Below are 26,842 nucleotides of genomic sequence, written 5' to 3'. Positions count from 1 at the left end.
TTAAAGCATGCTCCAATGGGTTTATACCTCCGCCTCGAGACAGAAGCACCACTGGGAGAGCCCCCAACAGGCCACTTTGCACCCAGTTGCTTTAGAGTCGTTTCTAAGGGGAGCCCCACCACAGGCCAGACCAGCTCTCCTGGCCCTGATGGATGTGGCCTCCAATGTTAATCACATTCTACAGGTCCTTACCACCCTGGAAAAGGCCAAGACACAACCATTCAACAAAGTGTTCTCAGTAGCAGCTTACACTTCTGTCCCCCAACCCCCCACACACTTGGTGCCTTGTTGCCAAAGATCTAAGACCTGTCATGACTATCCTGGGCCACCGCAGGCCTGTCACCCACTGGGCAAGACCCAATCCAGCTGTGTGCAACAAGGGAAGAGTAGCTTCTACTGGCAGCTACACTAGAGGGGGCTCCCAAATCGGCTCCTCTCTGGCAAGCCTCCTGAGTTCTCCAGACTGTCTTTGATGCCAATGTGGCCTATTCCCCACCCACCTGGACGGAAAGGCACCAGATCTTCACCAATGGCAGGCCTCCCATGCGCACTAGGGATCTAGAGATAGTACCCCAGACGTCCCCATGGATGACAATCACCTGTTTACTGAGCTCATGGCATTTTGGGGGCCCCAAAACCCACAGACATTTATGGCCATATTGGACACCCCCACTTCACCAACACATGAGGAAACGGTTGTAACTGGTGAGCGGCCAGCCCTTTCTTATCCGTCTGGTTAATGGTATACTGAACACTGTTCTTTCCTACCAGTCTGTGAAGTTTCACATATAAAACCTCTTTTGTCAGAAGTAAATCTAGAAAATACAGTCATTTTTAAGCAAAACTATTTTGCTGCTTTACTTGTAAACTCATTTTCCTTTTTCCCCTCAGGCCATCAAGCCATGTCGTCCTATGACCAACAATGCTGGCAGACTCTTCCACTATCGGATTACAGTCTCCCCTCCTACAAACTTTTTAGTAAGTTACTAACAAAATCAAATGTCATATAATTTAAAGTGTAAATACATTAAAATCTGAATAGACTAAGTTACTGATTCAGTTCTTTTTTTTCACATTGAGTTCTTAAATGGTTTTTCTTTTAAAAATATTTTATTTTTATGTTGCCTCTATCATGATGGCATTTATTTCAGCCTGCTCTCACTGTACTACTGTATATTTTTTTCACTTATATTATTGGTACCACATAATAGTGAAATTCATAACAGCCAGTGAATTATGGAACTATTCATTAGAGCTATGGAGTGGGAAGAATGCGTAGAACACTTCCACATCCCTTAAAAGTCAGCAGACAACTTGTGTATTATTTAGTGACTCAAAAAAGAAAATCTGTTGTACGTTCATGACAGTAATAATGATACCTAATATTTGTTGAGCATGTACTATGTTCCAGGCACTATTTTATGTGTTTGACATGAATTAATTTATTTCTCACCACAAACCTGTGAAGAGATTTTGCCTCCGCTGTGCAGATGGGGCAATAGTCCACATTTTACAGATGAGGTTAAGTAACTCAAGATTACTCTGTAAGTGGCAGGGTGGTTATTTGAACCCAGGGTGGTTATTTGAACCCAGGAATCCACTCCTGTGCATACGCCTGTATGCTATTCTGTTATGCTGTAGTGCCTTCCACACTGTGAAATTTGTTAATTCTGGTTACTTCATTCAAGAGATTTCAAAGTTAATTATTTGTAATTATATAGTTTTACAACTTTATTGAGATACAATTCAGATACCATACAGCTCACCTATTTGAATTATATAATTCATGATTTTAGTCTATTTACAGAGTTGTGAAACCATAACCATCATCTAACTTTAGAACATTTGCCTCATCCCAAAAGAAATCCTGTGCCTGTTAGTCAATTCTTTCCCACCTCCTAGCCTTAGGCAATTACTAAGATACTTTCTATCTCTATGGGGTTGCCTATTTTAGATATTTCATAGGAATGAGATCATATATCGTCTTTTTTGTATGCCTTCTTTCACTTAGGATAATTTTTATAGTATTCATCCATGTTTTAGCATGGATCCCATTCCTTTTTATGGCCAAATAATATTCTGCTGTGTGGATATACCATATTATATATATATCTATTCATCAGTTGATAGACATTTGGATTGTCTCCACTTTTTGGCTATTTTTTTTTTTTTGAGACAGAGTCTTGCTTTGTTGCCCAGGCTAGAGTGAGTGCCGTGGCGTCAGCCTAGCTCACAGCAACCTCAAACTCCTGGGCTCAAGCAATCCTCCTGCCTCAACCTCCCGAGTAGCTGGGACTACAGGCATGTGCCACCATGCCCGGCTAATTTTTTCTATATATATTAGTTGGCCAATTAATTTGTTTCTATTTATAGTAGAGATGGGGTTCTCGTTCTTGTTAGGCTGGTTTCGAACTCCTGACCTCAAGCAATCCGCCCACCTCGGCCTCCCAGAGTACTAGGATTACAGGCGTGAGCCACCGCGCCCGGCTTTTTGGCTATTTTTAATAATGTTTCTGTGCACCTTTGGGAGTAGTTGTTTGTGTGGATGTATGTTTTCATTTTTAGTTATATACCTAGGACTGTAACTGCTGGATTGTATGGTAACTGATATTTTGAGGAACTGCCAAACTGTTTTCCAAAGTGGCTTTACCATTATTACTCATTATTTCATCAGAAGTTCTTTTCATTATATTTAATTTAGACCAGCTTTGCTGAGTTTCTCAAATAGAAAGTAACAGTATTATAGGCAAAACAAATAATATGTATTTAGATATTCTTTCATTTCCCCTTCCCCAAGTTGTTCTTAAGAGATGGGGTCTTGCTGGAGCGTGGTGACATGATCATAGCTCACTGCAACCTCAAACTCCTGGGCTCAAGCAATCCTCCTGCCTCAGCCTCCCAAGTAGGTGGACTACAGATGTGCCAACATGCTGTATTTCAAATACAGCTAATTTTAAATTTAAAATAACAGCCAAGTAATTTAAAAATACAGCTTAATTTAAAAAATTTTTTAGAAAACGGGCTGTATTCCCCAGGCTGGTCTCGGGCTACTGGCCTCAAGTGATCTTCTCGAATCGCTGGGATTATAGGCATAAGCCACAATTTTCTTACATATATAATGTTTAAAAGAATGATATTCAGCATTAGATTAGTGTCTTTGAGGTTATCAATCTTGATAATTATCTCTGAATTTAGTTTAAAATGAAAAATGGTAGGCTATAAAAATGATGTAAGGAAGAGACTCCTTATGCTTAGATTGACATTAGTATAGTGTAATTACAGATTCAATTTTCAGGTAATTAAGATCTTAGACATCACGCGGGAGTTGGTTTGTTGCAGTGTTTGGTTGGTTGGCTTCTCCTTGGAGAGGTTGGGAATGGAGCTCTGAGGGGCTGAGCAGAGCCTTCCAGGCTGTTGCAGGTCTTGACCAGATTGATGCAGACTCTGTTTTCACTGTGAGTTTGAATCAACTGTGTTATTATCTTGTTCCTATTAGGATTTCTGTTAGTTCATAAATATAGTTCAGTAAGAACAAAACTGGTAGTATTGTGGGATTAAATAAAGCAAGTTCCTAGAAGAATGAAGCTATATATAGGTTTTTTTTAATTTATTGCTCCCATAATATACATCATTGATGGTCTCAGTACATAAAATATACGTAACATCTGAAGCCAGGGAATTCTATCTAGCAAGAGAATTCCATCTAAAATTACACTTTTGTATGAAGTTCTCCCTGGTGCATGGGAAAATGTTAACAGAGTCCACAAAATCCCTGTGTTTCTCCAATTGTTACTTTGTGTCTTGCTGTATTTCTGCACATGCAAATTGTGCCATTTATTTAATTTGTGTTTTGTGTGTCTGTTTGCTTTTAGACTGACAGGCCAACTGTGATAGAATACGATGATCATGAGTATATCTTTGAAGGATTTTCCATGTTTGCACACGCTCCCCTGACCAATGTAAGTATGTGGCTGTCTTCCTTTTTCCTTATATCTTCTTCCTTTTCTGCCTTCCCTTTTGACTTTCTTTGTAAAAGTCAAAATAGATTTTCCTTCATCTGACTCCTAAGTAACATTTAGGAGTCAGGTGCGTCCCTCTGTTTGAGCTGTGGGAAGTCTGTGGCGGTGTGTGTCAGGTGGCAATGTGACATCTGTGCTAATGAGTCACAGGTTCGGTCAACATTAAATGGTATAAGTAAATGTGTCAGAATAACATTTTGAGAGTGTGAAAGACTGAAAAAGGAGGATAAACTGTGGAGTAACGTGTTAAAGCTATTTTGGGTTGCGTGTCCTTCAAAAGAAAGTTGGACAGTTTTAAGGAGAAGCTAGTGTGTCTGAGCAATAGAAAGAAACTATAACTTGTTCAGGACATTTGGAACCTTGAAGTATTTACATATAGTTTTCTGCTTTTGAATTTCAGACATATGTCTTCTTTAAGAGACTTTGACATGTGGATTCCCAATATTTTTGTGGATTCCCAATTAGGGCTACTTCGTTGCTAATCAGTTCAAATGGAAGTTCTGTATCTGCCAGTTAAACTTTTTCCATCTCTATGCCAGCGGTCCTGGCAGGAAGTCCTAAAACAGCGTCTAAACTGGGTCGAGTGTCCTGCAATGCATCCTTTCCTGCAGTGTTGCTGGACAATTTACTCTACCTTCAGCTGGACATATACTTGACCCAGACACTGTTGTAGGACTTGACGAATTATAGCTATGATATATCCACATCAAAATAGAATGTTCTTTAATCTTTTCTGGTTTGGTTACATGAAATTACACTTGCACTTTGAAACGTTATTTTGGTACTGTCTGCTTAACACTTGAAACTCTGTTCCATTAGAGAGTAAAGTAAGACTCAGATCTTTGCCTTATCTTGGCCCTTTCTGTCATTCTTTTTGTCTTTATAAGTAGATGTGATTCCATAGTAGCAATGGTAATTTAAAACAAATTGTTTTCCTAATGAGATTTTCTTTATTCCACAGTGTATTTTATCATAGAGAATTTGCTTTGAAAAGATGATTACATTGTAAATGTAAAAATAAAATCATTTGATGATACATATTATATCTACCTCTGGGGTGGACCATCTGTTCACTAATACAGAAAAGGCAGTAGTACTGACCACTCTTAAATAATCTTTATGAAAAGGCAATAGGAGGTTTTTTGAATTTTGACCGTTTCTTTGCTTTTTAAGTGTCTTAGACACTTAAACCCTTTGTTACACCAAATCTCATCATCTTATAGTTGACTGCTCCTCACACCACCTAATGCCTTTCTCTTTTTAACCCCCAGAGGGCTCGAAAATACACATAGTTAAGTTAGCATGAAAATACTTAAAATTATTTATTATCTTATCTCTTTTTTTTTTTTTTTTTTGAGACAGTCTCGCTTTGTTGCCCAGGCTAGAGTGAGTGCCGTGGCGTCAGCCTGGCTCACAGCAACCTCAGTCTCCGGGGCTCAGCGATCCTACTGCCTCAGCCTCCCAAGTAGCTGAGACTACAGGCATGCGCCACCATGCCCGGCTAATTTTTTGTATATATATTTTTAGTTGGTCAATTAATTTATTTCTATTTTTGGTAGAGACGGGGTCTCGCTCAGGCTGGTTTCGAACTCCTGACCTTGAGCAATCCGCCCGCCTCGGCCTCCCAAAGTGCTAGGATTATAGGCGTGAGCCACCACGCCCGGCCTTATTATCTTATCTCTTAATTCTCTAGATCTCATTTTGACTTTTAGGATCACCTTAATCACAGAAGGAAAGCAGAGTGGCTTCAGAAAGACCAGGGTTTAAATATTAGTGAACACCACTTGCTAGCTGTGTGATTTGACATCTCAATCTTTGTAAGCCTTGGTTTTCTTATCTGTAAGATAGGGGGATTAGTCGTAGCAATCTCATTGGCTTTTGTGAAAAATAAATGAGATGGCACATGAAGAGTGTTTATCATGGTGTTTGGCACATGAGAAATACTGGTACCTCTTGTTATGAAAAAGATGTTAGATAAAGCTGGGTTTAAATCTTCTAATTTTTCTTTTTTGACCTCAGACAAGTGATTTTTTGAGCTTCATTAACGATGGCAATGCTTACTGTTTGAGAATCAGGCATAATTTTTTAAAGATAGACATTGTCTTTTAGAGCAGCTTTAGGTTCACACAAATGTGAGTAGATGACATCTTTTTTTTAAAATGTCTTTCAGCACAAGACTTGGCCCTGAGAGCCACTAACGCTAAATTAATCAAAGTTGCTACTGTTATAAAATAAAAGATAGGACAGAAACATTCCTGACTTCAGCATATATTTTATGTAAATACTCAAATTCTCAAAACTTGAGAAATTTACTCTGTAATGAAGAGCCCCATCACTTACATTAGAGATGTTGATAAAATAAATCGAGTCTTAAGCTGAGTGTTTTACAGTTAATAGAAATTAGCTCCATAAAAGGCCTCTTGAATTTGAAATAGCCTCCCCAGAAAAAGAATTTTTAAATCGCTTTACTGATCTGATTCATATTCTTGCTAGTGAGAGAACATCAGAAAGAAAGGCATGCAAATGATGGTAATGGTAAAATCTCTACTATATCTAGTTCTGAGTTCTCTTAAGGTCTTGAATTGAAGAGGATTGAAAGTTTTACTGGCTAATGTAGAGCATTCCAAGAACATTTTATCCATTTATGTAGTATATTTGTTACTACTTATAATACCTGATGTTACTAAGGGTTTGACAACTTAACTGAAGTTATAAGGCTGTAAGTATTAGTTGCACAATATCATGTCCCATTGTCAAAAGCACAAGAAAAACCCTTGATCATTTCTCTCCCAACTTAGTTGGTTTTGCATTTCTAGTTGCCTTGTTGATACTTGGATTTGGTCCAGTGCCTGAAAGTAGTAGAGTTAGAATGTAGGAGTTTAGGGAGGGTTTTGTTTTGGTTTTTGCTGGGGCAAGATAGGCGTTTGTGTCAGTCAGCATGTGATACTGTTTACTTTTAAGTGTTCAAACATATTTTAAGAAATAATAGGAGGTGTTTATATTTTTTGATGGCATCGATTGGGAGCTGTTTTGGTGATCTTTGCAGTAACACAGTTTCTCAATTGGCCAGTGTGTAGTAAAATGACAAGTTCTCTTTGAATCTTGGAGATCAGTTTAAATAGGTAAGGAGATCCCATCTTTCCAAATCTACGTGTCTGAGAAGGGCTTTGGTGGTATGGATGGAAGCCCAAAAAGAAAATAAAGTATATATAAAGAGATGAGGTCAAAGAAGGAAATCTAATAAGTGACTTTAGTTAAAATGAGATGAGGAATGGGCGGTACTTGGATAAATCATATAACCGAGTACTTTTTGCACATCCGAAGGAGTAAGTTTGCACTTTTGCTTTTTCTTTCTGCCTGTCACTTGAATATTCTGGTTCTTTTCTCTCCTACATACTCTCTCCCTGAGTAATACATTTCCTTCCATGGTTTTATTCCCATGCATATTCTGATCCCTACAGCATGATACTTCCAGCTATGACATATAGCTCTGATGTATTGCCTTTCTCAATCCCTTCCTTGATGTTCCCTCAGGTACCTTACCCTCAACCTGTGTGAAACTAAACTCATCTTCCCCATATATTGAATTTGAGGGACTCAGGGAACATTGTCATGAATTTCTGCTTTTTATTAATGCTGTTAACCTATCCGGTTACTTAAGTGAGAAACCCAGAAATCTTCCTCGATTCTTTTTTCTCTCTCACTCCCACATCAGAATGGTCACAGTGTATTTCAGTAACATCTAACCATGTTTAAAAATTTTCCCATCCTTTCCAGTCTCTCCTTCATTTGGCACCTGGACTATTGTTTTAGACTCCAGTCTGGTCCTTCTGGTCTTCTCGCTCCCCTACAAGCCATTCCCACACTGTTCCCACAGTGACTCATCTAAAATGTAAACATTGATAGTCTCTTATTTAAAGTACTTGAATGACTTCTCGTCGCCATATAGCCATAAGCTCTGACATGGTTTATAACAGTTATGTAATAGAGTTTATACTTTCTAGAATCACCTGGCATTTCTCTCTCCATGTACTTCTCTCTCTGAACAGCTAAATGACTTCTCTCAGCTCCCTATTCTCTGTCTTGTTGGAAGCTAAACACCTGTTCTGCTTCAACTTTATATTTCTGGAAAATCCCTCCTCCCCGCCCGTCTTTGAGGACAATTCAAATGCTACCTCTTCTTTGGTTCTTTTGCATTTTATACTTTTTTTGGTTACTTGTTTGTTATTTAATTGCAGTTAGAAATTACATTGTGTTGTATTTTGTTTGTAGTTGTTTATATGCCTTTCTTCTTTTAGATCTTTACCTTTTAAGGTAGAGCCTGTGGCTTATTTTAGAGTAACCATGAACCTAAGAGTTGTTAGCAAAGAATAGATATTTTAAAAATATATTGAATCATGCATAAATTTGTAACTCTTAAATATTTTTAAGTGATTATAGGAATAAAGCAGAACTTAAAATGGTAGTGGCCTTAGCATGTTGCTTTGAATGTTTAGAACTCATTACCATAAGAAGGCTGAAAATGGATCCCTTATTAAAGTTAATTATGGATTTCACTCAAATTAACCACTCTCTCCTTTAAGAAAAATGAAGAAGCACCTAAACTAAATTTCTGAGGAAAAGATTTCCAGTAGATGGCATTATAAGACTATTTTTCTTACCATCCCTCTTGCTGATAGAATTAAAATTTGTTTCTTTTTGGTTGCTATGGTTTGTAAAAATGATTACATATGTATAAAATTGTCCTATAGACAGATTAAGCAGCCAGAAAAGCTCACTTAACACATCTCTAGTGCTTTGGGGCCTATTATTTCCTTCAGATAGCCAGCCAACCCCCTTCAGTAACCTCCCTCTCCCCCTTTCTCATTCTTCCATTCATTTGAAGATATATTTACAGAAAATCTATTATGTGTAGGCAGTAGGCTAGTGTCTGATGAGACACTGGTAAAATAAGACAGATTTGGATTTATTTCAAGCTGAGCCTTCCTTCATTTTCACACATACCCTGGGTATTAGAACAGATAATGAGAAGTATGTATTATAGTGGCTAAGAGCTGGACTCTAGAGGAAGATTTTGTAATTCACCAGCTACCTCTTACCTTAGGCAATGGACCTGACAACTCTCTGCCTGAGTTTCCTCCACTGTACAATGGGCATAGCAGTCAAACCTATGTCATAGGGATATAGTGATGGTTATATGAGTGAATATTGTAAAGCATTTAGAACAGCGCCTGGCTCAATAAATGTTAGCTATTGTTATTTTTATTATAATTTATTATTTTTATTACCACAATTGCTTTTGCTCAAGAGCTGGGTAGGCAGCATGAATTGTGCTCTTCAGTGACCTGTGGATCCATACTGGTAAGTTATCAGCCTGCCATCCCTGATCTGCATGAAAAACCAAAGATTTTAAAAACCTGAGAAGAAGAAATGTTTATGATTATGGTTTTATTAACTCTTTAGAGTTATGTTTCATTTTAAGGGGTTCTTGTCATGTTTGTGTTGTTGCTGCTAATACCATTAATTAAAAACCAACATTATCCAGGTTTCTTGGAGAGGCCAGGCCAGCTGGGTTTTTGTCATTAAAATCCAGCAATTGTGGTCAAGCGTCATGTACAGTGTGGTTAATAGCTTAAATAAGGTGAAACCTTTTCATTTGGTTTATGGCCTCCTGGATGAGGTAGCAAACATGTGCAGTATGAGCCTGCAGGGAGGTATTGGGAAACTGAACCTCGCTTCTTCTTATTGCAGATTCCACTGTGTAAAGTAATTAGATTCAACATAGACTACACGATTCATTTCATTGAAGAGATGATGCCTGAGGTAAGGGAAAAGATTGTTTAACAGCTTGCTGTGGTTTGCTCATTCATTTATTCCACACTTATATTTTAAAGCATTGAATATGGCTTTTGCCATAGGAATACCCCTAAGTATCATGTTCACTTTCGAAAGGGTCAGTGAAATGTAGTTCTAGTGTCAAAGTTAAAATTTTCATCATTTTTCAACTCATTGACCTATTTTTGAACCCTTTTCTCCTTGTGTTACATCTGCTGATATTAACTTTACATCTGCTTCTAGTGTGTTTTACGCTGAGGACAGATTTTGGTTACTGGCCATTATCAGAGAGGAAATTGGAATAGTGAAACTGAATCTGATAGCTGTTGGAATAATCTTATTTATCTCCAATGACAAGATCAATGCTTGCTTCATTTTTCTTCCCATATATTTACATATTTTTCCTAATTATTTTTCATCGCGGATGCTCAGCAGCAGATTTATCTAAATATATGCAAGAGATTTAAAATTCCAAAGGAAGATTAATGCGAATCTCAGAATGATTCATAGCTTGGTCTTGAATTTAGTGATGTCAACAAATCACAGTAAGAAATAACAACTAGACAGCAAACAAGCTTGTGCACTTAACATTGTGTTGGAGTCAGGGTCGATTTCTGGAGCTTTTGCCATTTCTTGCAAACCTCGTTTCATGGGACAGCTCTGTCATTGGCAGGGAGCGTGGAGGGGAATTGATGGGCATGACATGCATGTTTAGTTGGTACCTATTTCATTCTGAGCAAGTCTTGTTCATTTTACCTGCCTTTCAAAAAGAACTAAAAAAACAAAGAACTGCTCCTTTATTCTCCCTCTTGGAAGGGCTTTTTTGCTTCCTTTTGGATTTTAAGGTCATAAGCCCTCATTTGCTATTGTATAAGCCTATGACTACTGGCGTGGTATCATGCAGGGTGATATATGAACCCCTAGCAGAACAAGTAGGAGGAAGAATTATGAGACAGATTTCACTTGCAGATATATCATCTGTTTAGCTTGTTTATAGGAGAAATTTTGGTACAAAGTTTTATAGTTCTTCTTAGCACTTTATTTGCTTCAAATTCATTTTGTTCAAATTCATCAAGAATTTGTTGAATTTGTTTAAATTTTTTTTGTTTAAATTTGTTCAAAGTTTTGTTCAAATTTTTTTTGAACAAACTTTATTTGTTCAAATTCATCAAGAATTTGAACTTTTAGGGTACGAAAGACCTCTGTTTTTTGGTAACTCTGTAACAGTGATTCTGGATGTGTAGGGTGTGTGGGGGGGAAGCTTATCAAAGCCTATAGGTGTGTATATGTAACTTGATTTAACAAAAAGTCCCCAGGAGATTCTGATACATTTTATAATTGGGTTAGAAAAATATGACATAAGTAAGACCTTTTTAAATTTCGCATGATTTTATTTATACACTGAGAAGGGCTAATTTGACATTTTTGTAAGAATCCTCATGGCATTTTTGTCTGAAATTTTGTCCTACAACACTGAGCTATTGTAGGACAGTTATCAAACTTTTAAGGAAATTATATAGTTTTTAGTACAGTTTCAGCAGACACTTTTTAAGGTACTTGGACTTGAAAAAGTTGAACATTCAGTTCATATATATTTACAGATCAATAGTAATTTGATTTTGGTTTATTTTTCAGAATTTTTGTGTGAAAGGGCTTGAACTCTTTTCACTGTTCCTATTCAGAGATATTTTGGAATTATATGACTGGAATCTTAAAGGTAAATAATAGGTTTTAAAGAAAAGAGTAGTGCTTGTAGAAGAACTTTATGGTATATGTGAAAAGCAATGGGACCATAGTTGAAATTCCTCTTGTGTTTTGAATACCCAGGGAAAAATGTTATTCATAGGAATGTTTGCTATCATTCGACATGAATAAGTTCTTATGGATTTTGCTCTATACAATTTAACAATACCTATTAAGATGATACCAATTATTATGAGTGACTACCTTGATTTATGTGTAGTAGGGAAAATACCATTAGTTGATATTTTAAATCTAGTGAACTTTACCATAATAAATTTTCTAAAATGATAGTTTATTATAACAGAAAATTTCAGTTAGTCATTAAAACACACACACTCATGCATGTGCACACGTGCAGAATTGAGCTAGATAGATTCAAAGACTCAATGCCTGGTACTCAGGAAATAGTTTATTTTTTTTGGAAGTATCTGTATTTCAGCAAACATTTAATTTTAAAGCAGTGTGTTGATGAATGGCTTTTCAAACCAATAGTATTTCTCAAATTTTTTTTAGTGTATTGATTACAATGGGATGGAATTAACACAGAGGCACATCATATCATTTAATAGTTTGATTATAAGAAGCTTGATTTAAAAAAAAATAATTTTGCCATATATATTTGCTCCTTGGGGCTTTCATTCTCCTCTTGACTTCCTGTAGTCTCCTCATTGCAGTCTTAATTGGGTGCTTGTAGAAGTTGCCAATGATTGATTTAGCCACTGAGGAGAAGAGTGGGGGTAGATGGTGGTATTTTTTATGTCTCTACTTCTGGTGGTAGTTTTTGTGGTTATCATAAATCTTAGAAATTAAGTTGCAATGTTTGCTTTTTAAGGTTGTTTGATTTCTTTTTTCTTTCTTTTTCACTTGTTTGCTTTAGGTCCTTTGTTTGAAGACAGTCCTCCCTGCTGCCCAAGATTTCATTTCATGCCACGTTTTGTAAGATTCCTTCCAGGTAAATCTTTTGGCTTGTCAGTGACCTGGTGAGATTGTGTGTCTGAAAATAAGCCTGTCATTCTCCTTTTAGTCTTTAGGGACAACTTTCCCACTTCAGTCACTGTTAATCCTCTACTTCTCAGGTTGGGCATGGAAATGTAAAACTTATACATGCTGATTTATGTCCCTGCATAATTTATGGTAGCTCCAGATAAGATGAGCAATGGAAGAATTGTTATAAGTTTTGAAAATCTGCCTGATAAAATACCATGCAAGTGTTAAAATTAACATGGAAAAATACATGTGGCTTAAAAAATATATCTGGCTAATTGGAAAACAATGTAAAATTTTATATACAGTATGATTAGAACTATGCTAAAAAATTACTGTAATAATAGTTGTATTAAGGTGGTAGGATTATTGTGATTTTTTTCTATTTTATTTTAATTCATTTTACAGTGAAAAAATATAGTTTATTCTCCTACTACATTAAAATATATAACTATATGACTTAATTTTTTTGAAGCAATATCTTAACTGTTTTCTAATATTTTTCAAGAATCCAGCTGTAAGATAAGGCATTATATTTAGTGTTTTTAAAAATGGTTGGATTTTTAATGAAATCTTTTGGATATGTTTTTTGTTGTCAAAATCTTTTCTTTTGAGGCTTCTGCAACCCTAGTCCCATTCCTTTTTTCTTTTTCTTTTTTTTTTTGAGACAGAGTCTCACTTTGTTGCCTAGGCTAGAGTGAGTACTGTGGTATCAGCCTAGCTCACAGCAACCTCAAACTCCTGGGCTCAAGCAATCCTCCTGCCTCAGCCTCCCGAGTAGCTGGGACTACAGGCATGTGCCACCATGCCCGGCTAATATTTTCTATATATATTAGTTGGCCAATTAATTTCTTTCTATTTATAGTAAAGATGGGTCTTGCTCTTGCTCAGGCTGGTTTTGAACTCCTGACCTCGAGCAATCTGCCCACCTCGGCCTCCCAGAGTGCTAGGATTACAGGCATGAGCCACCTCGCGGGGCCTCCATTCCTTTTTTCTTTATGATTTCCTAATCAATTATGTGCTTTATCAAGCACTGAGAAACCTGGCTTCCAGTTTCTTTGCTCAGCAAAGTTCTGTTACCAGTGTAGTCAACTTTACTTGCTGTTTTCTCCTGAGCTGTACAATTTCTTGACTTTTTTCTACCATAATGATTGTTACAACGTAGCCACCGAATCTCAAGATAAAGCCTTGGGCCATGTAATCACCCTAAATGAATTTATCCCTAGAATCTAACTCTAGTATCTCACGTCCTGTTGCCATCCTTCCATCCTTTCAGCCTTACATGACCGTCAGTGTTAGTCTTGTCTCTAAGTGATGCCTGAGCTCTTGACTTTGTCTTTTTTCCAGGCTCTCCTTACTTACTATCTGCGATTCTTCCTTTGTGGGTTTTCTTTCTTGACTACTCAGTCTGGCTTAAATTTTCCTCAAGATTTTTTCCCTTTTTGCTCTTTCCGCAATCTAGACAATCACAATGGTTTATTTTTATTTTAGGTTATTAGCATTACTCATATTTTTAGTGTTGTTAGTGTTTATTTGTTTAGAAATTCATTCAAAAGCTTTTCTCCTTTTCATGGCTGGTTTTATTTTATTGAGATGCCCTTTTTTCTTTTCAAGTGAATGCATCTTTGATTTTATAATAGAGTTTAAGCAGTAAACTTATTAGAAACTGGTGTTAGAGTAAGTTTGTTGAAATGCCTTTTCTTTCCGTATCTATCTGCCTCTAGGCATTTTATGACCAAACAGATCTCTAAGAGCAACTGGGCAGTTTTAAAATCACAAATCTTATGTAGGCTGTTTACTTCTATGTAGTGATGTCATTTAGGTTGTCATAAAGAAAAAGCCATATTGATTTATTTTTAAATAGGATTTACTTTTTCATTAGACTTCCCTTTGAAATTATACATATGAAGAAAACCCTTAAGGATACAGAAAAATACCTAATGTATAGAATGCATTTTGGTATTGGGTAGCAAATTATGGTGGGTTTATTTTTTACCATATGACTTCATTAAAGATCTTTTAGAAAATCGTAAGTTTGGAAAAGGTCACTTTAATATATATTTTCATTTTTTTCTGTGCATAAGGGTTTTATTACATAGCTGTCATCTAGTATATGCTTTGCATCCTATTTTTTAATAATTCATTGAGCAGTTGGATATTTTTAAAGATCATGATATATAGTGCCAAATTTCTTGTTAAAGGAATAATAGCTTACACTGCCATGAAAAATGCAGTATTACTCATTTTTAGCATTTTCGGCCTGCCCCCCTTTCCTCTCTTCTTTTCTTCCTCCTTTCTAAAATATTCAGCAGTGAGCTCTGTGGGGCTGAAGAGTAAACATTGTCTGTCTTCTTGTATCACCAGTGCTAACATACTTCATGGTGCATAGCAGAGACTCAATAATACTTGTTTACTGATTTTTTTTTCTCATTAATCAAACAGACCTCACTTGTTTACTGATTTTAATTAATTGGTTATAAAAGTACCTTATTTAAATATTCATGTGATTTGGTTACTAATGAATGTGCTTTTCAAACATTCTTTGAAATTGTCTCTCATTTTTTTAAAATAAACTGTTTTTTGAGACAAGATCTTGCTCTGTTGCCCAGGCTGAAGAGCAGTGGCATCATTGTAGCTCAGTGTAACCTCAAACTCCTGGGCTCAAGCAATCCTCCTGCCTTAGCCTCCCAAGTAGCTGGGATTACAGGTGTCTGCTACCACACCTGGCTAAGTTTTTAGTTTTTATAGACATTGATCTTGCTATGTTACTCAGGCTGCTCTCAAACTCTTGGCCTCAAGGGTTCCTCCTGCCTTGACCTCCCAGAGTGCTCCGATTACAGGTGTGAGCCACCATGCCTAGCCTGTATTTGTTTTAACTTACATAAGAAGAATAGAAGAATTTTGCTTCTTTTTTTTAAGTGATATGACAGTAAACATGTTATACAACTTGCCTTTTTTTACTTAAATACTTCAGACATTCTCTGTATAAATACGTTGCCTCATTACATACATTGTGTTCTATAGTATAGATGGACATTAAATTTTTTTACAATTCCTCTAGTGGTGAATATTTTGGAGATCTCTTTTTCCCATTCCATATAAATACTTCAGGAATAGTCTTGTGCATCTATCCTTTTGCGTTTATGTGTTCTTGTAAGGTAAAATTCTAGAAGTGAAACTATTTAAGATAGTATGCACATTTTAAATTTGGAAAGATGTTGACCAAGTTCTCTCCAGAAAGGATATATATCCATTTGTAGTTCTAACAGTTTTTGAAAGTACCTGTTTTCTATGCACCTGCCAACACTGGATATTACTAGTCTTTTATAGTTTTGTCCATCTGATATGCAAAAAGTTATCTCATTGTTATTATTTGCATATTTCTTGTCCATCTGATATGCAAAAAGTTATCTCATTGTTATTATTTGCATATTTCTTGAATTTCTATGAGAATGAGCAACTTTTCGTATATTTCAGGTGTTTCATGGTCTTCTCATTCTTATTTGTTTTATATTTACATCAGTTTATTACAATGTCTAATTGAAAGTTCAAGTTTTATGAGTCATCATAATCTTTCTCCAGTTCCTTAGTTTACCCATTTTAAAGACAGCTGTTTCAGTTGCTTTATACAAATTGACCCAAAATTAAGCTTGATAGTTTAAACCAAGGATTATTTGACATAGGCCGGTTTTCCACATGCCAAATTACAGTGTGACCAATTTATTGAGATTATAAGAATTTTCTGACATTGTTTTTTTCTTATCCTACTCTTTACCTTTGGTTGCAAAATAGCTAATATGAACTACACCTAGTTTGTTAAGGTTTTATTTTTTTGTTTTTGAGACACAGTCTGTTGCTGGGGCTAGAGTACAGTGGTATCATCATAGCTCACTGCAACCTCAAACTCTTGGGCTCAAGAGATCCTCCTGCCCCAGCAATCCAAGTAGCTGGGACTGCAGGTGCACACCACCACGCCCAGCTTGTTTTCCTATTTTTTGTAGAGACAGGGTCTCACTCTTGCTCAGGCTGGTCTTGAACATCTGGCCTCAAGCAGTCCTCCTGCCTGGGCCTTCCAAAGTGCTGGGATTACAGGCATGAGCCACTGCGTCATGTCTGTTAAAGTTTTATTCTGACTATAACTGTGGCTGGGGTAGGTGATAATACAAGATAGTAAGATTGCACTTAGGGAAAAGTGTTCATTGTATCACCTGTTCATTGTATCACCACTATTGAAAATCTTGAATCAGTTTTGCAAATTGTCTAGAAAATTGATTTTTGGAAATTGCCCAATCTGGAGCAGTTTTCAGGTATGGCTGGCAGGGGCCCAAGTTGGGGAAAAGTGTCTTAGAATTTCTAGAAGGCATAGTATGGTTTGAAAAAACATCAATGGATATAGCATCTTAATATACCTTTATATTTGGAAAATTTAGAAAATATCTGTTCTTATACAAATTTTAGAAAATGCAATTGTATAAAGGTGTCTTAGTAGAAATATACAGAGGACATAGTAATGCAGTCATATAGTTATTCTCAGTATAGAGAAAGAAGGTATTTTTATATGTTTGTTAAAATTGAGTGTTACACAGTTCAGAAATACTCGTCTAAGCAGCCGTATACTTAACACAAATTCCCTAACAAATTGCTCCCTTCTCCCAAATAACCATATAAATAATCAAGCAATATAAACTGAGGGGGAATTGGGTCTCTAAGAAACAGTTTATAAAGTCTGTCAGTTCATTAATGACTGTCCAGATTCATTCCCTGAAACACAAACTCCAGTTCTTCCCGAATAATGAGCCGTTGTCACAGTTCCAGTCGCAGAGTTGGCAGAATTCCTGCTAACCTTAGCTTACCCGCTCTCATTTCTCATTTATATCATGTCCTATTTATTCCAGCCAAGAAGATAAAAATTACTTCCTAGCCCTCAGTGACATAGTTCCATAAATCCCCACATAAACATGTGGCAAAGCAGACAAACCAAAAGAGCCAATTCATTAACATTAGTAAATTCATGGTAGTCTGAGAGCAAGTGGCCAAGTTATTTGTCTGTTTCAGAAAGTCATTCCACAGATGTTTATGGAGTGTCTTGTTTTGCCAGGCTAGGAGTGGGGGCTACAGCCCTCATCCCACAGGCTCTGGCAGGATGCTAATTTGTGTACCTTCCCTTACATTTCCATAAAGAAATAAACCCCAATACCAAACAGGGAGCAGAGTCTCACGCCCTCTTCCTTGATAAACCTTTCACCTCAGGGTATCTGTCCTGAGCTTATACTTTTCTACATTGGTAAATAACAGTCTTTTTAAGGTTTAGTTGCCATTTAAAATATTTAGCAGATTTTAACACGGACTTGTATTTTCTCCAGCATTACCAACTTTGCACCTGACATGTATTTTTTTTTTTATTATATCTAGTTTATGTATTGCTATAAAACTTAACTCTTCCCTCATCAGTAGCTTTGCCCCCAAACTAGGAAGTAGGTAGTTGGCATTCTTATCAAAATCTGGTGGCCTCATTTCTTTTTTTTTGCAGGAATTCTTCTCCTAAATTGGGTGATACCTATACCATTCATTTACCACAGAGTTTGAGCCTTTAAGAGATCCCTAGTTTGTAGGGTGAAGTATTCCTCTCTCCTAGTTGCTCTTTCAGTCTTTTCATGTTAAATTCAATGGCTCTAGTCCATTTCACTTTTATCTAAAGTGCCATGGAGTTGGCCAGCCATAACTGCTTGTGGGGTAATTCTGGTGCTGTTTTGTATACCTGGCTCTGGCTCCTTCTACCATTCCCCTCTCCCCCATAAAAATATGAATCTTTTTTCTTACCCTACAGTAAAACAACACTCTACTCCTTTTTATGGTATTTTCGATGCCTAATGGGTCTTTACAGGCCCCAGTGCTCTTAAACAGTCTCACCAAATACAGACATTATAAGCAAATACTATTTTACACTTTCCTTAGTTCCTAGTGAATCTAGGTAGTGTGGCAGTTCTTTTCAAGGCTCTCTAGGCTTCCTTGATTCCTGCTGTTCTGTATGTATGCGCATGTAATGTACAGACAACATATCCTGGCTGTAGAATTTTTCTTGTCCACCTGCTCACCTCAGGCTTCTTGGAAGATTATGTTGATCACGAAGATCATGTTGGTCAAGAAGCCAAGCCCAGAGTAAAGGTAGAAGCCTGTGGACCCCACATTAATGCCCATATTAAATGGATGTCTTTGGTTCCTTTAAGTACCAGATTAGTTGGCTTTTTCCAAGGTACTTTACTGATATCCTTTTTGATCTTTGTTATCCCCTGTACTTGATGATATATGCTTTTGTAAGCCTCAGAACACTTGGTATTTTTTCCATGTATTAACACCATAATGATCTTCTATATTAGTACAGACTCTTTAGCACTATTCATCATGGCAGGTGCAGCACATTAGCACCAAAAAATTAGACCATAATGCAACAATAGCTTATTGAAAACATCCATAAATATCTCATAAAAGCTTAGAATTTCCTTAAGACAGTAACATAGCTTCTAAAGAGCTTTCATCTGTTACCCTAGAAAGAATGACAAAATATTTAAGACATAACATGGTTCTGTATATAATAAACTGTGGTTCTTTATGCGAGGTGGTTTTAAATTTATTTAGGTAAGCACCTTTTTTATATTCATACCTCACAAATGGAGGCTTTTATCATTTATAATGTTGTTGCCAGTTTACTAAATGAGATGGTTTATGAGCACTGTTCATCAATGGAATGAATGGCTTTCATATTATTTGGCATCTAGTTAAACTGTAAATTTTAAATTACCTTTTTATACATGCTCTTCCCTTCCCCCCCCCCCAATTGTGTTGTTTTTCCTTATTCAGCTGATGATTTGCTGTTAATTGAGTAACTTGCCCGATTTTTCCCCCTAAGATGGAGGAAAGGAAGTGCTGTCCATGCACCAGATCCTCCTCTACCTGCTACGGTGCAGCAAGGCCCTGGTGCCCGAGGAGGAGATTGCCAACATGCTTCAGTGGGAAGAGCTTGAGTGGCAGAAATATGCGGAAGAATGCAAAGGCATGATTGTCACTAACCCTGGAACGGTATGTTCTGATGTCTGTACATTCAGTGGCTGACTCACCTTCTCTTGCAGGTTTGACTTTCATAAAAACGATAATAGCATCTTTTAAAAGCTTTAGGTACTCATTGCTTCTTGTCCTTGTGAGTAATTTTTCCTCTAAATATTTAGGAAATAAGAGAAATATTGTAATTTAGGCATATTTAGTAATAAATTCACCTGATTAGTAAATTTATTCTGTCTGAATATTTGCATATTTTAATGCATGTTGCAAATTGCCTTCCAGAAAGGCTATAAAATATATACTCTGGCTAGGAGCATATGAGAGTACCCACTTCCCTGCTTATATTAGTTTAAAGGAAAAACCTTTGCCTATTTGATAGGGGCAAAAATATATTGTTTAGTTTAGTTGTATTTATTTTGGTTTCTAATGAAAATTGATATTTTAAATGTTTATTGGCCATTCATGTTTTCTTTTGATAATTGCCCACTAGCTGATTTGTCCTTTTTTATTGATCCTTTACCATGATTATTATGTATATTTCTCATTTCTTTTATTTGCTTCTTAAATCTTTTGCCTTAAAAATTAAACTTTTTTTTTTTTTTTTTTTTTTTGAGACAGAGTCTCACTTTGTTGTCCAGGCTAGAGTGAGTGCCGTGGCGTCAGCCTAGCTCACAGCAACCTCAAACTCCTGGGCTCAAGCGATCCTCCTGCCTCAGCCTCCCGAGTAGCTGGGACTACAGGCATGCGCCACCATGCCCGGCTAATTTTTTATATATATATCAGTTGGCCAATTAATTTCTTTCTATTTATAGTAGAAATGGGGTCTCGCTCTTGCTCAGGCTGGTTTTGAACTCCTGACCTTGAGCAATCCGCCCGCCTCGGCCTCCCAAGAGCTAGGATTACAGGCGTGAGCCACAGCGCCCGGCCAAAAAAAATTAAACTTTTAATGTTAATTTTTGAAGCAAGAATACAAAAATTAAAAACAATTCAAAGATAACTAGTTCTCTTATATAAAACATAGCATTTTCTTTATATCAGATAATTTTTTTCTCTAAAATATTTTGTTTCATAAAATAGTTATATATTGGTATCTTATCCAGATAAAAATTTTCAGAAATGGAGAATTAAAGTATTTCCATGTAAAGAAACAGAATAATCTGTATAAACAAAGTTATCGTTTTTTAAAGAGCTGCCAATTGGTTAATAGCCTTGATTCATAAAATAAAAACTCCGGATCCATTATGACAGGAACATCTGCACAAACAAAATGTTGGCTATTTGCAAATGAAACATTCCAGCTACTATGGATTATTTTAAACAAATCTAGAAAGTGAAATTGTTTAATACAAATATGTTTAAACATTAAACTTGTTTAAAACCGGAAAATCATACAGTTTTTACAGTTTTACTGTTAAGCCACATAAACAATTATTAAAGTAACTTTAAAAGAAATATTTAAGTAGTAGCACTATGAGAGAAAGATCGTGAATTTTAATTTCCTTCCTTAAGCTGTTGCATATATTTATATTCCTTCTGTCAGGTTTAGAGCAGGGTCAGAGGATGGGGTGATGGTGTGAGATGTACATTTTCATCTTGGTTGTTCCACTTGAGGAGTTCTGTGTTCTACAGTAGACATTTTGGGATCATGTTCACCCCAGGTTTCCTTCTATGGCATAGTTAAGTTTTCCTGAAACTTACCGAGAATCAGTTGGAGAGCTTTTTAAAAAATTAAAAATTTAAAAACCACTGTAGGATGCCCTGACTGACTGTATCCTGTATGCTCTAGGCAGTGGGGCCCAGGAATCTGTAGTTAAAAAAAAAATTCCCAGGTGCTTCTAATTCACCCATTGCTTGTTTTAGAACCAGCGGCATAGATAACATTTACTGTCACCATGATCACCATTCAACTAATTTGTTGAGGGACTACTATGTGAGCCAAGTGCTAGTGAAGTTTATTTATTATATATGATGCCTGCCCAGGTAAAAACCCAAGGTGTATACATATGAAAGGAGTCTTTGATGAATTATTGAGCCAATGGACCAGTCAGTGAAGCCTATAGTTTTAGGAGAGATCACTGGTCAGGCTTGCCAGGGATGCTTCATAAACCCTGCAGTAAAGCCTCTGAGAAATTGAGAAATTATATAAATTATTGGCATGATTAAATGTCTATACTTGAGATGGTATAATGCCAGTTTTGAAGATAGTTAGGAAACTAGACTAGTTAGGATGCAAGGTTATATTGGAAAATAATCAGAACTAAATTAGAAAAGGTAAGTTTGGGTGTCAGGCTTAGGAAAATGTTGAAGTTAATTCTTTTTTCATATTTATCTAGATATGTTTTCATATTTATCTAGATATGTTTTCATATTTATCTAGATATGTTTCCTTGAAACTGAGTTTGAAGGAAAAAATCCTGAAAACTCAGTATTATGCAAACAGCCTTTTATTACATTCTTTTGGGAAGTGTGCAAGTTACTCGAGGACAAAGTAGGCATGACACTATGTTTCATCTTCTGCAGTACTTGCTTTGAAAGATTGCCCAATGGCAAGAATATTGGGAAATTTATTAAATTTTTCAAGCCATTATGGTTATATTAAATACTTTATTGCTGCAGAACTTAAAGGAATTAATCTTTCTCCCTAAGCTCTTTGCCTCTGCCAAGGAATACTTTGGTCATTAGTGAGAATGTTTTTTATTCTTACACAAAGATAGTATGATAAATGTTGTAGGGTGTGGCCAAAGTCTAGAACTTATTTCATTCCCCACCACCCTCATAAATTTAAAGATACTGTGGATATTTTAAATCACTGTTTCCTCTGTTGATACCATAGCATGGTGTTTAAAATCACAGAAACATGAATAATTCAATAGCATTCTTCTATTGCACAATTCCTCCTTTAAAAATGTAGCCTGCTGTTTTGATGCACAAAATAATGAAAGCAATTCTTAGACCTAAATAACATGTTGCTACTGTTGATGGGCATTTAAATAATTTGTTATTAGATTGCATGTGAACAAAATCTTTTGCATTTTTTAATTTTGAGAGCAAAGGCCAACTTTTCAAGATACTAGTGAAATTTTGATTATTAAATGACATGTAAATATTCTTTAAAAACTTTAAGTTTGAGTTGTTTTCTAACTAATGTGGATGCATTCATACAAATCTTTCTTCTTTGTCAACTAGTTGGATTTGCCAGGTGGCTGACCAGGGCTACGGTTGTAGGTAGGGTGATGAGCTTATCCTAGTAGCTGGGGACTTTCCTGGTTTTAGCATTGAAACTGCTCTGCCCTGGACAAACCAGGCCTTTAACCAGACTGTAGTTGTTGTCGTTGTTGTGCGACAGAATGAAGCTTATTGCCCTTTGTGTGAATCAGTCCTACAGCCTTAGCCTCTAAAACAACTGAGCCGAAGACTCCCCAATCTGCTAGTAAGAGTTGACTCTCTAACTAGCGACTGCCCTGAGATTTGATCATAAGCAAGGAGGTTGCTAAAACATATTCTCCATGACTTTATGTTTTTTCACAAATGTAAGCTCTCAGGATGAAATGCATTTCACAAATGCTCCAGAAGGAATGAGCCATTCACTTCTTTCTTTGTTAGACATGAAGAAAAAAATCAGACGAGGCTCTCTGTTAAAATACAAAAATATCCTACATGGACAAAATAAGAGAAGCTTATTAACTATTTGGTCTTTGTGCCACCATACCTTCTAATTTAAAGGTGTAGAATTGAAGGAATACACAAGGTACGCTGAGAACTAATAGGGAAAAAAAACTTAAATAGAGGCATCTGTCTGTGCATCCTGAATAGAGGTACGCTATTCATTTGTAATGTGAAAGTAAAGTAGAAAAAGCCAGCACATCTTTTTCCCGTGATGTGGACTTCTTTCCCTAATCCTTTGGAGAGGTTAAGGAAAAGTTATATCTGACTGGGTGTCCTTTTAAAAGTTTAATTTTTAAAGGTTTCTATGTGGACTGCAAAAAAGGACAAAATCATTGTTCATTATGCCATATGGCTTAGACTCATTTACAGGAATGACATTATAGTTTTTAGATAGTATAGCTGCTATGATTAAAGGGTTTTAAATGACCTTTTCCCTTTGGGGAATAGGCTTTTCTAGAAAAAAATCCGATTAATTTTTCCTACTTAGGTTAAAGTCAATACTTAAAGACTTCTTATGGGAATAAATGGCTTTGATTTTTTTCTCTAGAAACCAAGTTCTGTCCGTATCGATCAACTGGATCGTGAACAGTTCAACCCCGATGTGATTACTTTTCCGATTATCGTCCACTTTGGGATACGCCCTGCACAGTTGAGTTATGCAGGAGACCCACAGTAAGATATTTCTCAGTGTTTGTCTTAGCCAATTTCACCTTCTACTAACAGCTGAATTAGCAGAGAAATACCCTTTAGTGGATATTTTCCTTTTTACAAATTAAGAACTGAAATTAGCCATGCTTCCAAATTTAGGTTACCAAATAAAACAATTTTGGTAGCTTTTGAAGAATTATTTTCTCTACATATTTGACTGAAAGAAATCATTATACAACAGAATATCCTTGGCAATATTGGTCAACATGAGTCCTGTATGTTTTTAAACTTTAAGGAACTTTTTATTTATTGGTCATTATAATAATTATTATTATTTTTTATTTTTTCAGTGCCCTCTAGAGGAAAGTAGCACCATAGTGGTTCCTAGCACTGCCGAATTTATGCAGAGTTCTATTTTTGGGGGCATCTTATTAAGAACTCAAGATCCCATGCAAAGTCAAGGGTTGTGTTCGAAGTAGGAGCCATGACTTCTGACTCTTAGGATTGATGTACTTTTCACATTTGGGTTTTTCCAACTGGCATGTTAGTGTTTTTCTGGGAGAAGATGAGGATGTGTGGGAATGGAGATAGTACCATTATATTCTTTAGGACTGTTTGGATTTCCTACCTTGGTAAACCAACAGTTTCCTCACTTAATTTTTTTAAAAAAGGATTCATAATGGGAGAGAAGGGAATGGGAGATTTTCAATTCGTAAATACAATTCTGGCTGACATATATTAGAAGAGGCTAAAGGGTTTTGTTCTTTTTTTTCCCCCTTTGGATAAAAGTATGAAGCAGTGAACCAGGCACTGTGTAAGTACTTCTTTCTTTCCTCCATTCTCTAAAAAATAATGTTATCAAAAAAGCAGAGGCCAAGTTAAGGCCAAATTAAGCCCAAGAAAGGAGCAGTTTTAATATGACAGAAAATCTTTTGAAAATCCCTTTTTGTCAGAAAAATGTTAGTAGAATGTGATTAGGCTCTCGTGGACTCTCAGATGGCCGGACTGCGACTTGATAAAGAATTGCATATTCTCTTCATTTTCAGGACACTTTAACAGTATCCTTTAGACTGGTTGAGGTTATAACAGATTTGACTACAACCAATATGTTTGTTTTTGTCATGATAAAAACAAATTGGTATATGCCATTTGTCTTTTTCCCTCTCTAGTGGAAAAAATGAGTGCAACTTTGTAGCTTGGGTATTGGCATAAATGGGGTTCTCTATTCTAATACTCTTCAACTTTTACTTTTGGTATAGGCAGTTCAGAGACTGACAGTCTCCCTATAAAGGAAGGGATCTTTCTTTCAACAAACATCAGAAAGTGCTTATTTAAATAAAATTTGTCATTTTCAAAGAGGTAACAATGAGAAACAGGACATGTTTCCATTGGTTAAAGTGTTTTTGTGTGTCTTTGGAATTCTTTCCAGAGGTTCATTCATAGTCACACCTGATTTTCAATCCAAATAAGCAACAATCAACTTAGTCACCAGCTTCCAGTTGATTCTTGGCCATTCTGCCCCTCAACCCAAAAATCATATTCTTCCTTAGAATGATGGTTTGCTGCCATTAAGGATATTCGAAAGAATGTAATGTATGACTGAGCAGACCTATTATAATAACTGGTTTTATTGTACTTTAGATTCACCTTCTCTTTGTCTAAGATATTTGTCTGTCCTTTTCCTTAGGTATCAGAAACTATGGAAGAGTTATGTGAAACTTCGCCACCTCCTAGCAAATAGTCCCAAAGTCAAACAAACTGACAAACAGAAGCTGGCACAGAGGGAGGTCGGTATTGAACCCCGTTCCTTCGTGATTAATAGTGATACATTTCAGGTTTATGTCAAGATTGTTGAATTACACTATACTTCTAGAATAAGATAGAAGAATCTTTTAAAAATCATACTTTAATCCCTTCCTCACAATACTATGCTGATTTGATTTTTTTATATCTTTTAGTATATAAAGGAGCATTTTTATGTCTAAAAAGAACAGTTTCTTAATAGATTACTACCACTGGGAATCGGATATACCTTTCATAGAAATTAAAGAAAGCTTAAAATTTGCTGCCTTTTATCTTAGATTGCACATTATACAACATTGGATCTTATTCAGATTTTTTAGTCTTAATGTTGTAAAAAGTCTGCCAGTTTAGTAGGGTGAACTTACAGTGTAAGGTTCTATAGCCCAAATTCCATATTTCTTTACTTGTGGGTAGGAATATCCCTGGATTCTGGGATCACATATATTTTAGTTTCAGTTTTTTTCTTTTTGAGACAGAGTCTCACTCTATTGCTTGGGGTAGAATGTGATGATGTCATCATAGCTTACTGCAACCTCAAACACTTGGGCTCAAGTGATCCTCCTGCCTGCGCCTTCCAAATAGCTGAGACTACAAGCACACACCACCACATCCAGCTAATTTTTATATTTTTTGTAGAGACAGGAATCTTGCTTTGTTGCTCATACTGGTCTCAAACTCTTGGCTTCAAGCAATCCTGCTGCCTCGGCCTCCCAAAGTATTAGGATTACAGGTGTGAGCCACTGCACCTGGCCTGTGTTTTAGTTTTAATTTTAAGGATAATTGGATGCACTATCAACACAGATTTTTTTCTCAATGAGGTTTTTATTCTGCTGTAGTGTAAGAGCACTAAGAAGCTGGGAAGAGTATTTAAATTTCGGCATTGTCACTTAGTGACAGTTAGCCTCTTTAGAAAGGAGGGAACTAAGGCTGAGAGGCTGACTGAAATGTCCATCTGTTGGTGCACACAAGGAAAAAGGTGGTTGTGTGGACTTCTGAAATACTACATATAATGTTCCTCCCATGATATTTGGCTTGTAGTAGGAGCTTAATCAATGGTGGAGGTGATGGTGGATGTGTTGATGGTTCTT

General features: G+C 36.3%; 1 protein-coding gene across 9 annotated transcripts in view; it reads left to right on the top strand.

Annotated features, from left to right (window-relative positions):
• Positions 1 to 26,842, top strand: part of DROSHA (drosha ribonuclease III) — a 113,998-nt gene that overhangs the window by 32,101 nt on the left and 55,055 nt on the right. For 8 of the 9 annotated variants that reach the window (XM_076007952.1, XM_076007950.1, XM_076007953.1 and 5 more), the window contains 8 exons: positions 892 to 978; positions 3,873 to 3,959; positions 9,771 to 9,842; positions 11,490 to 11,571; positions 12,475 to 12,549; positions 19,489 to 19,658; positions 23,851 to 23,975; positions 25,639 to 25,738. In XM_076007952.1, the coding sequence (XP_075864067.1) occupies positions 892 to 978; positions 3,873 to 3,959; positions 9,771 to 9,842; positions 11,490 to 11,571; positions 12,475 to 12,549; positions 19,489 to 19,658; positions 23,851 to 23,975; positions 25,639 to 25,738 (798 nt within the window). The remainder of the gene's footprint in view (positions 1 to 891; positions 979 to 3,872; positions 3,960 to 9,770; positions 9,843 to 11,489; positions 11,572 to 12,474; positions 12,550 to 19,488; positions 19,659 to 23,850; positions 23,976 to 25,638; positions 25,739 to 26,842) is intronic. The other variant, XM_076007954.1, reaches the window with a different exon arrangement.

The sequence above is a fragment of the Microcebus murinus genome, chromosome 11, assembly GCF_040939455.1.
Source record: "Microcebus murinus isolate Inina chromosome 11, M.murinus_Inina_mat1.0, whole genome shotgun sequence".
NCBI classification, from domain to species: domain Eukaryota; kingdom Metazoa; phylum Chordata; class Mammalia; order Primates; family Cheirogaleidae; genus Microcebus; species Microcebus murinus.
The sequence above is the reverse complement of the archived record's forward strand: the minus strand, read 5'-3'. Positions and strand labels throughout refer to the sequence as shown.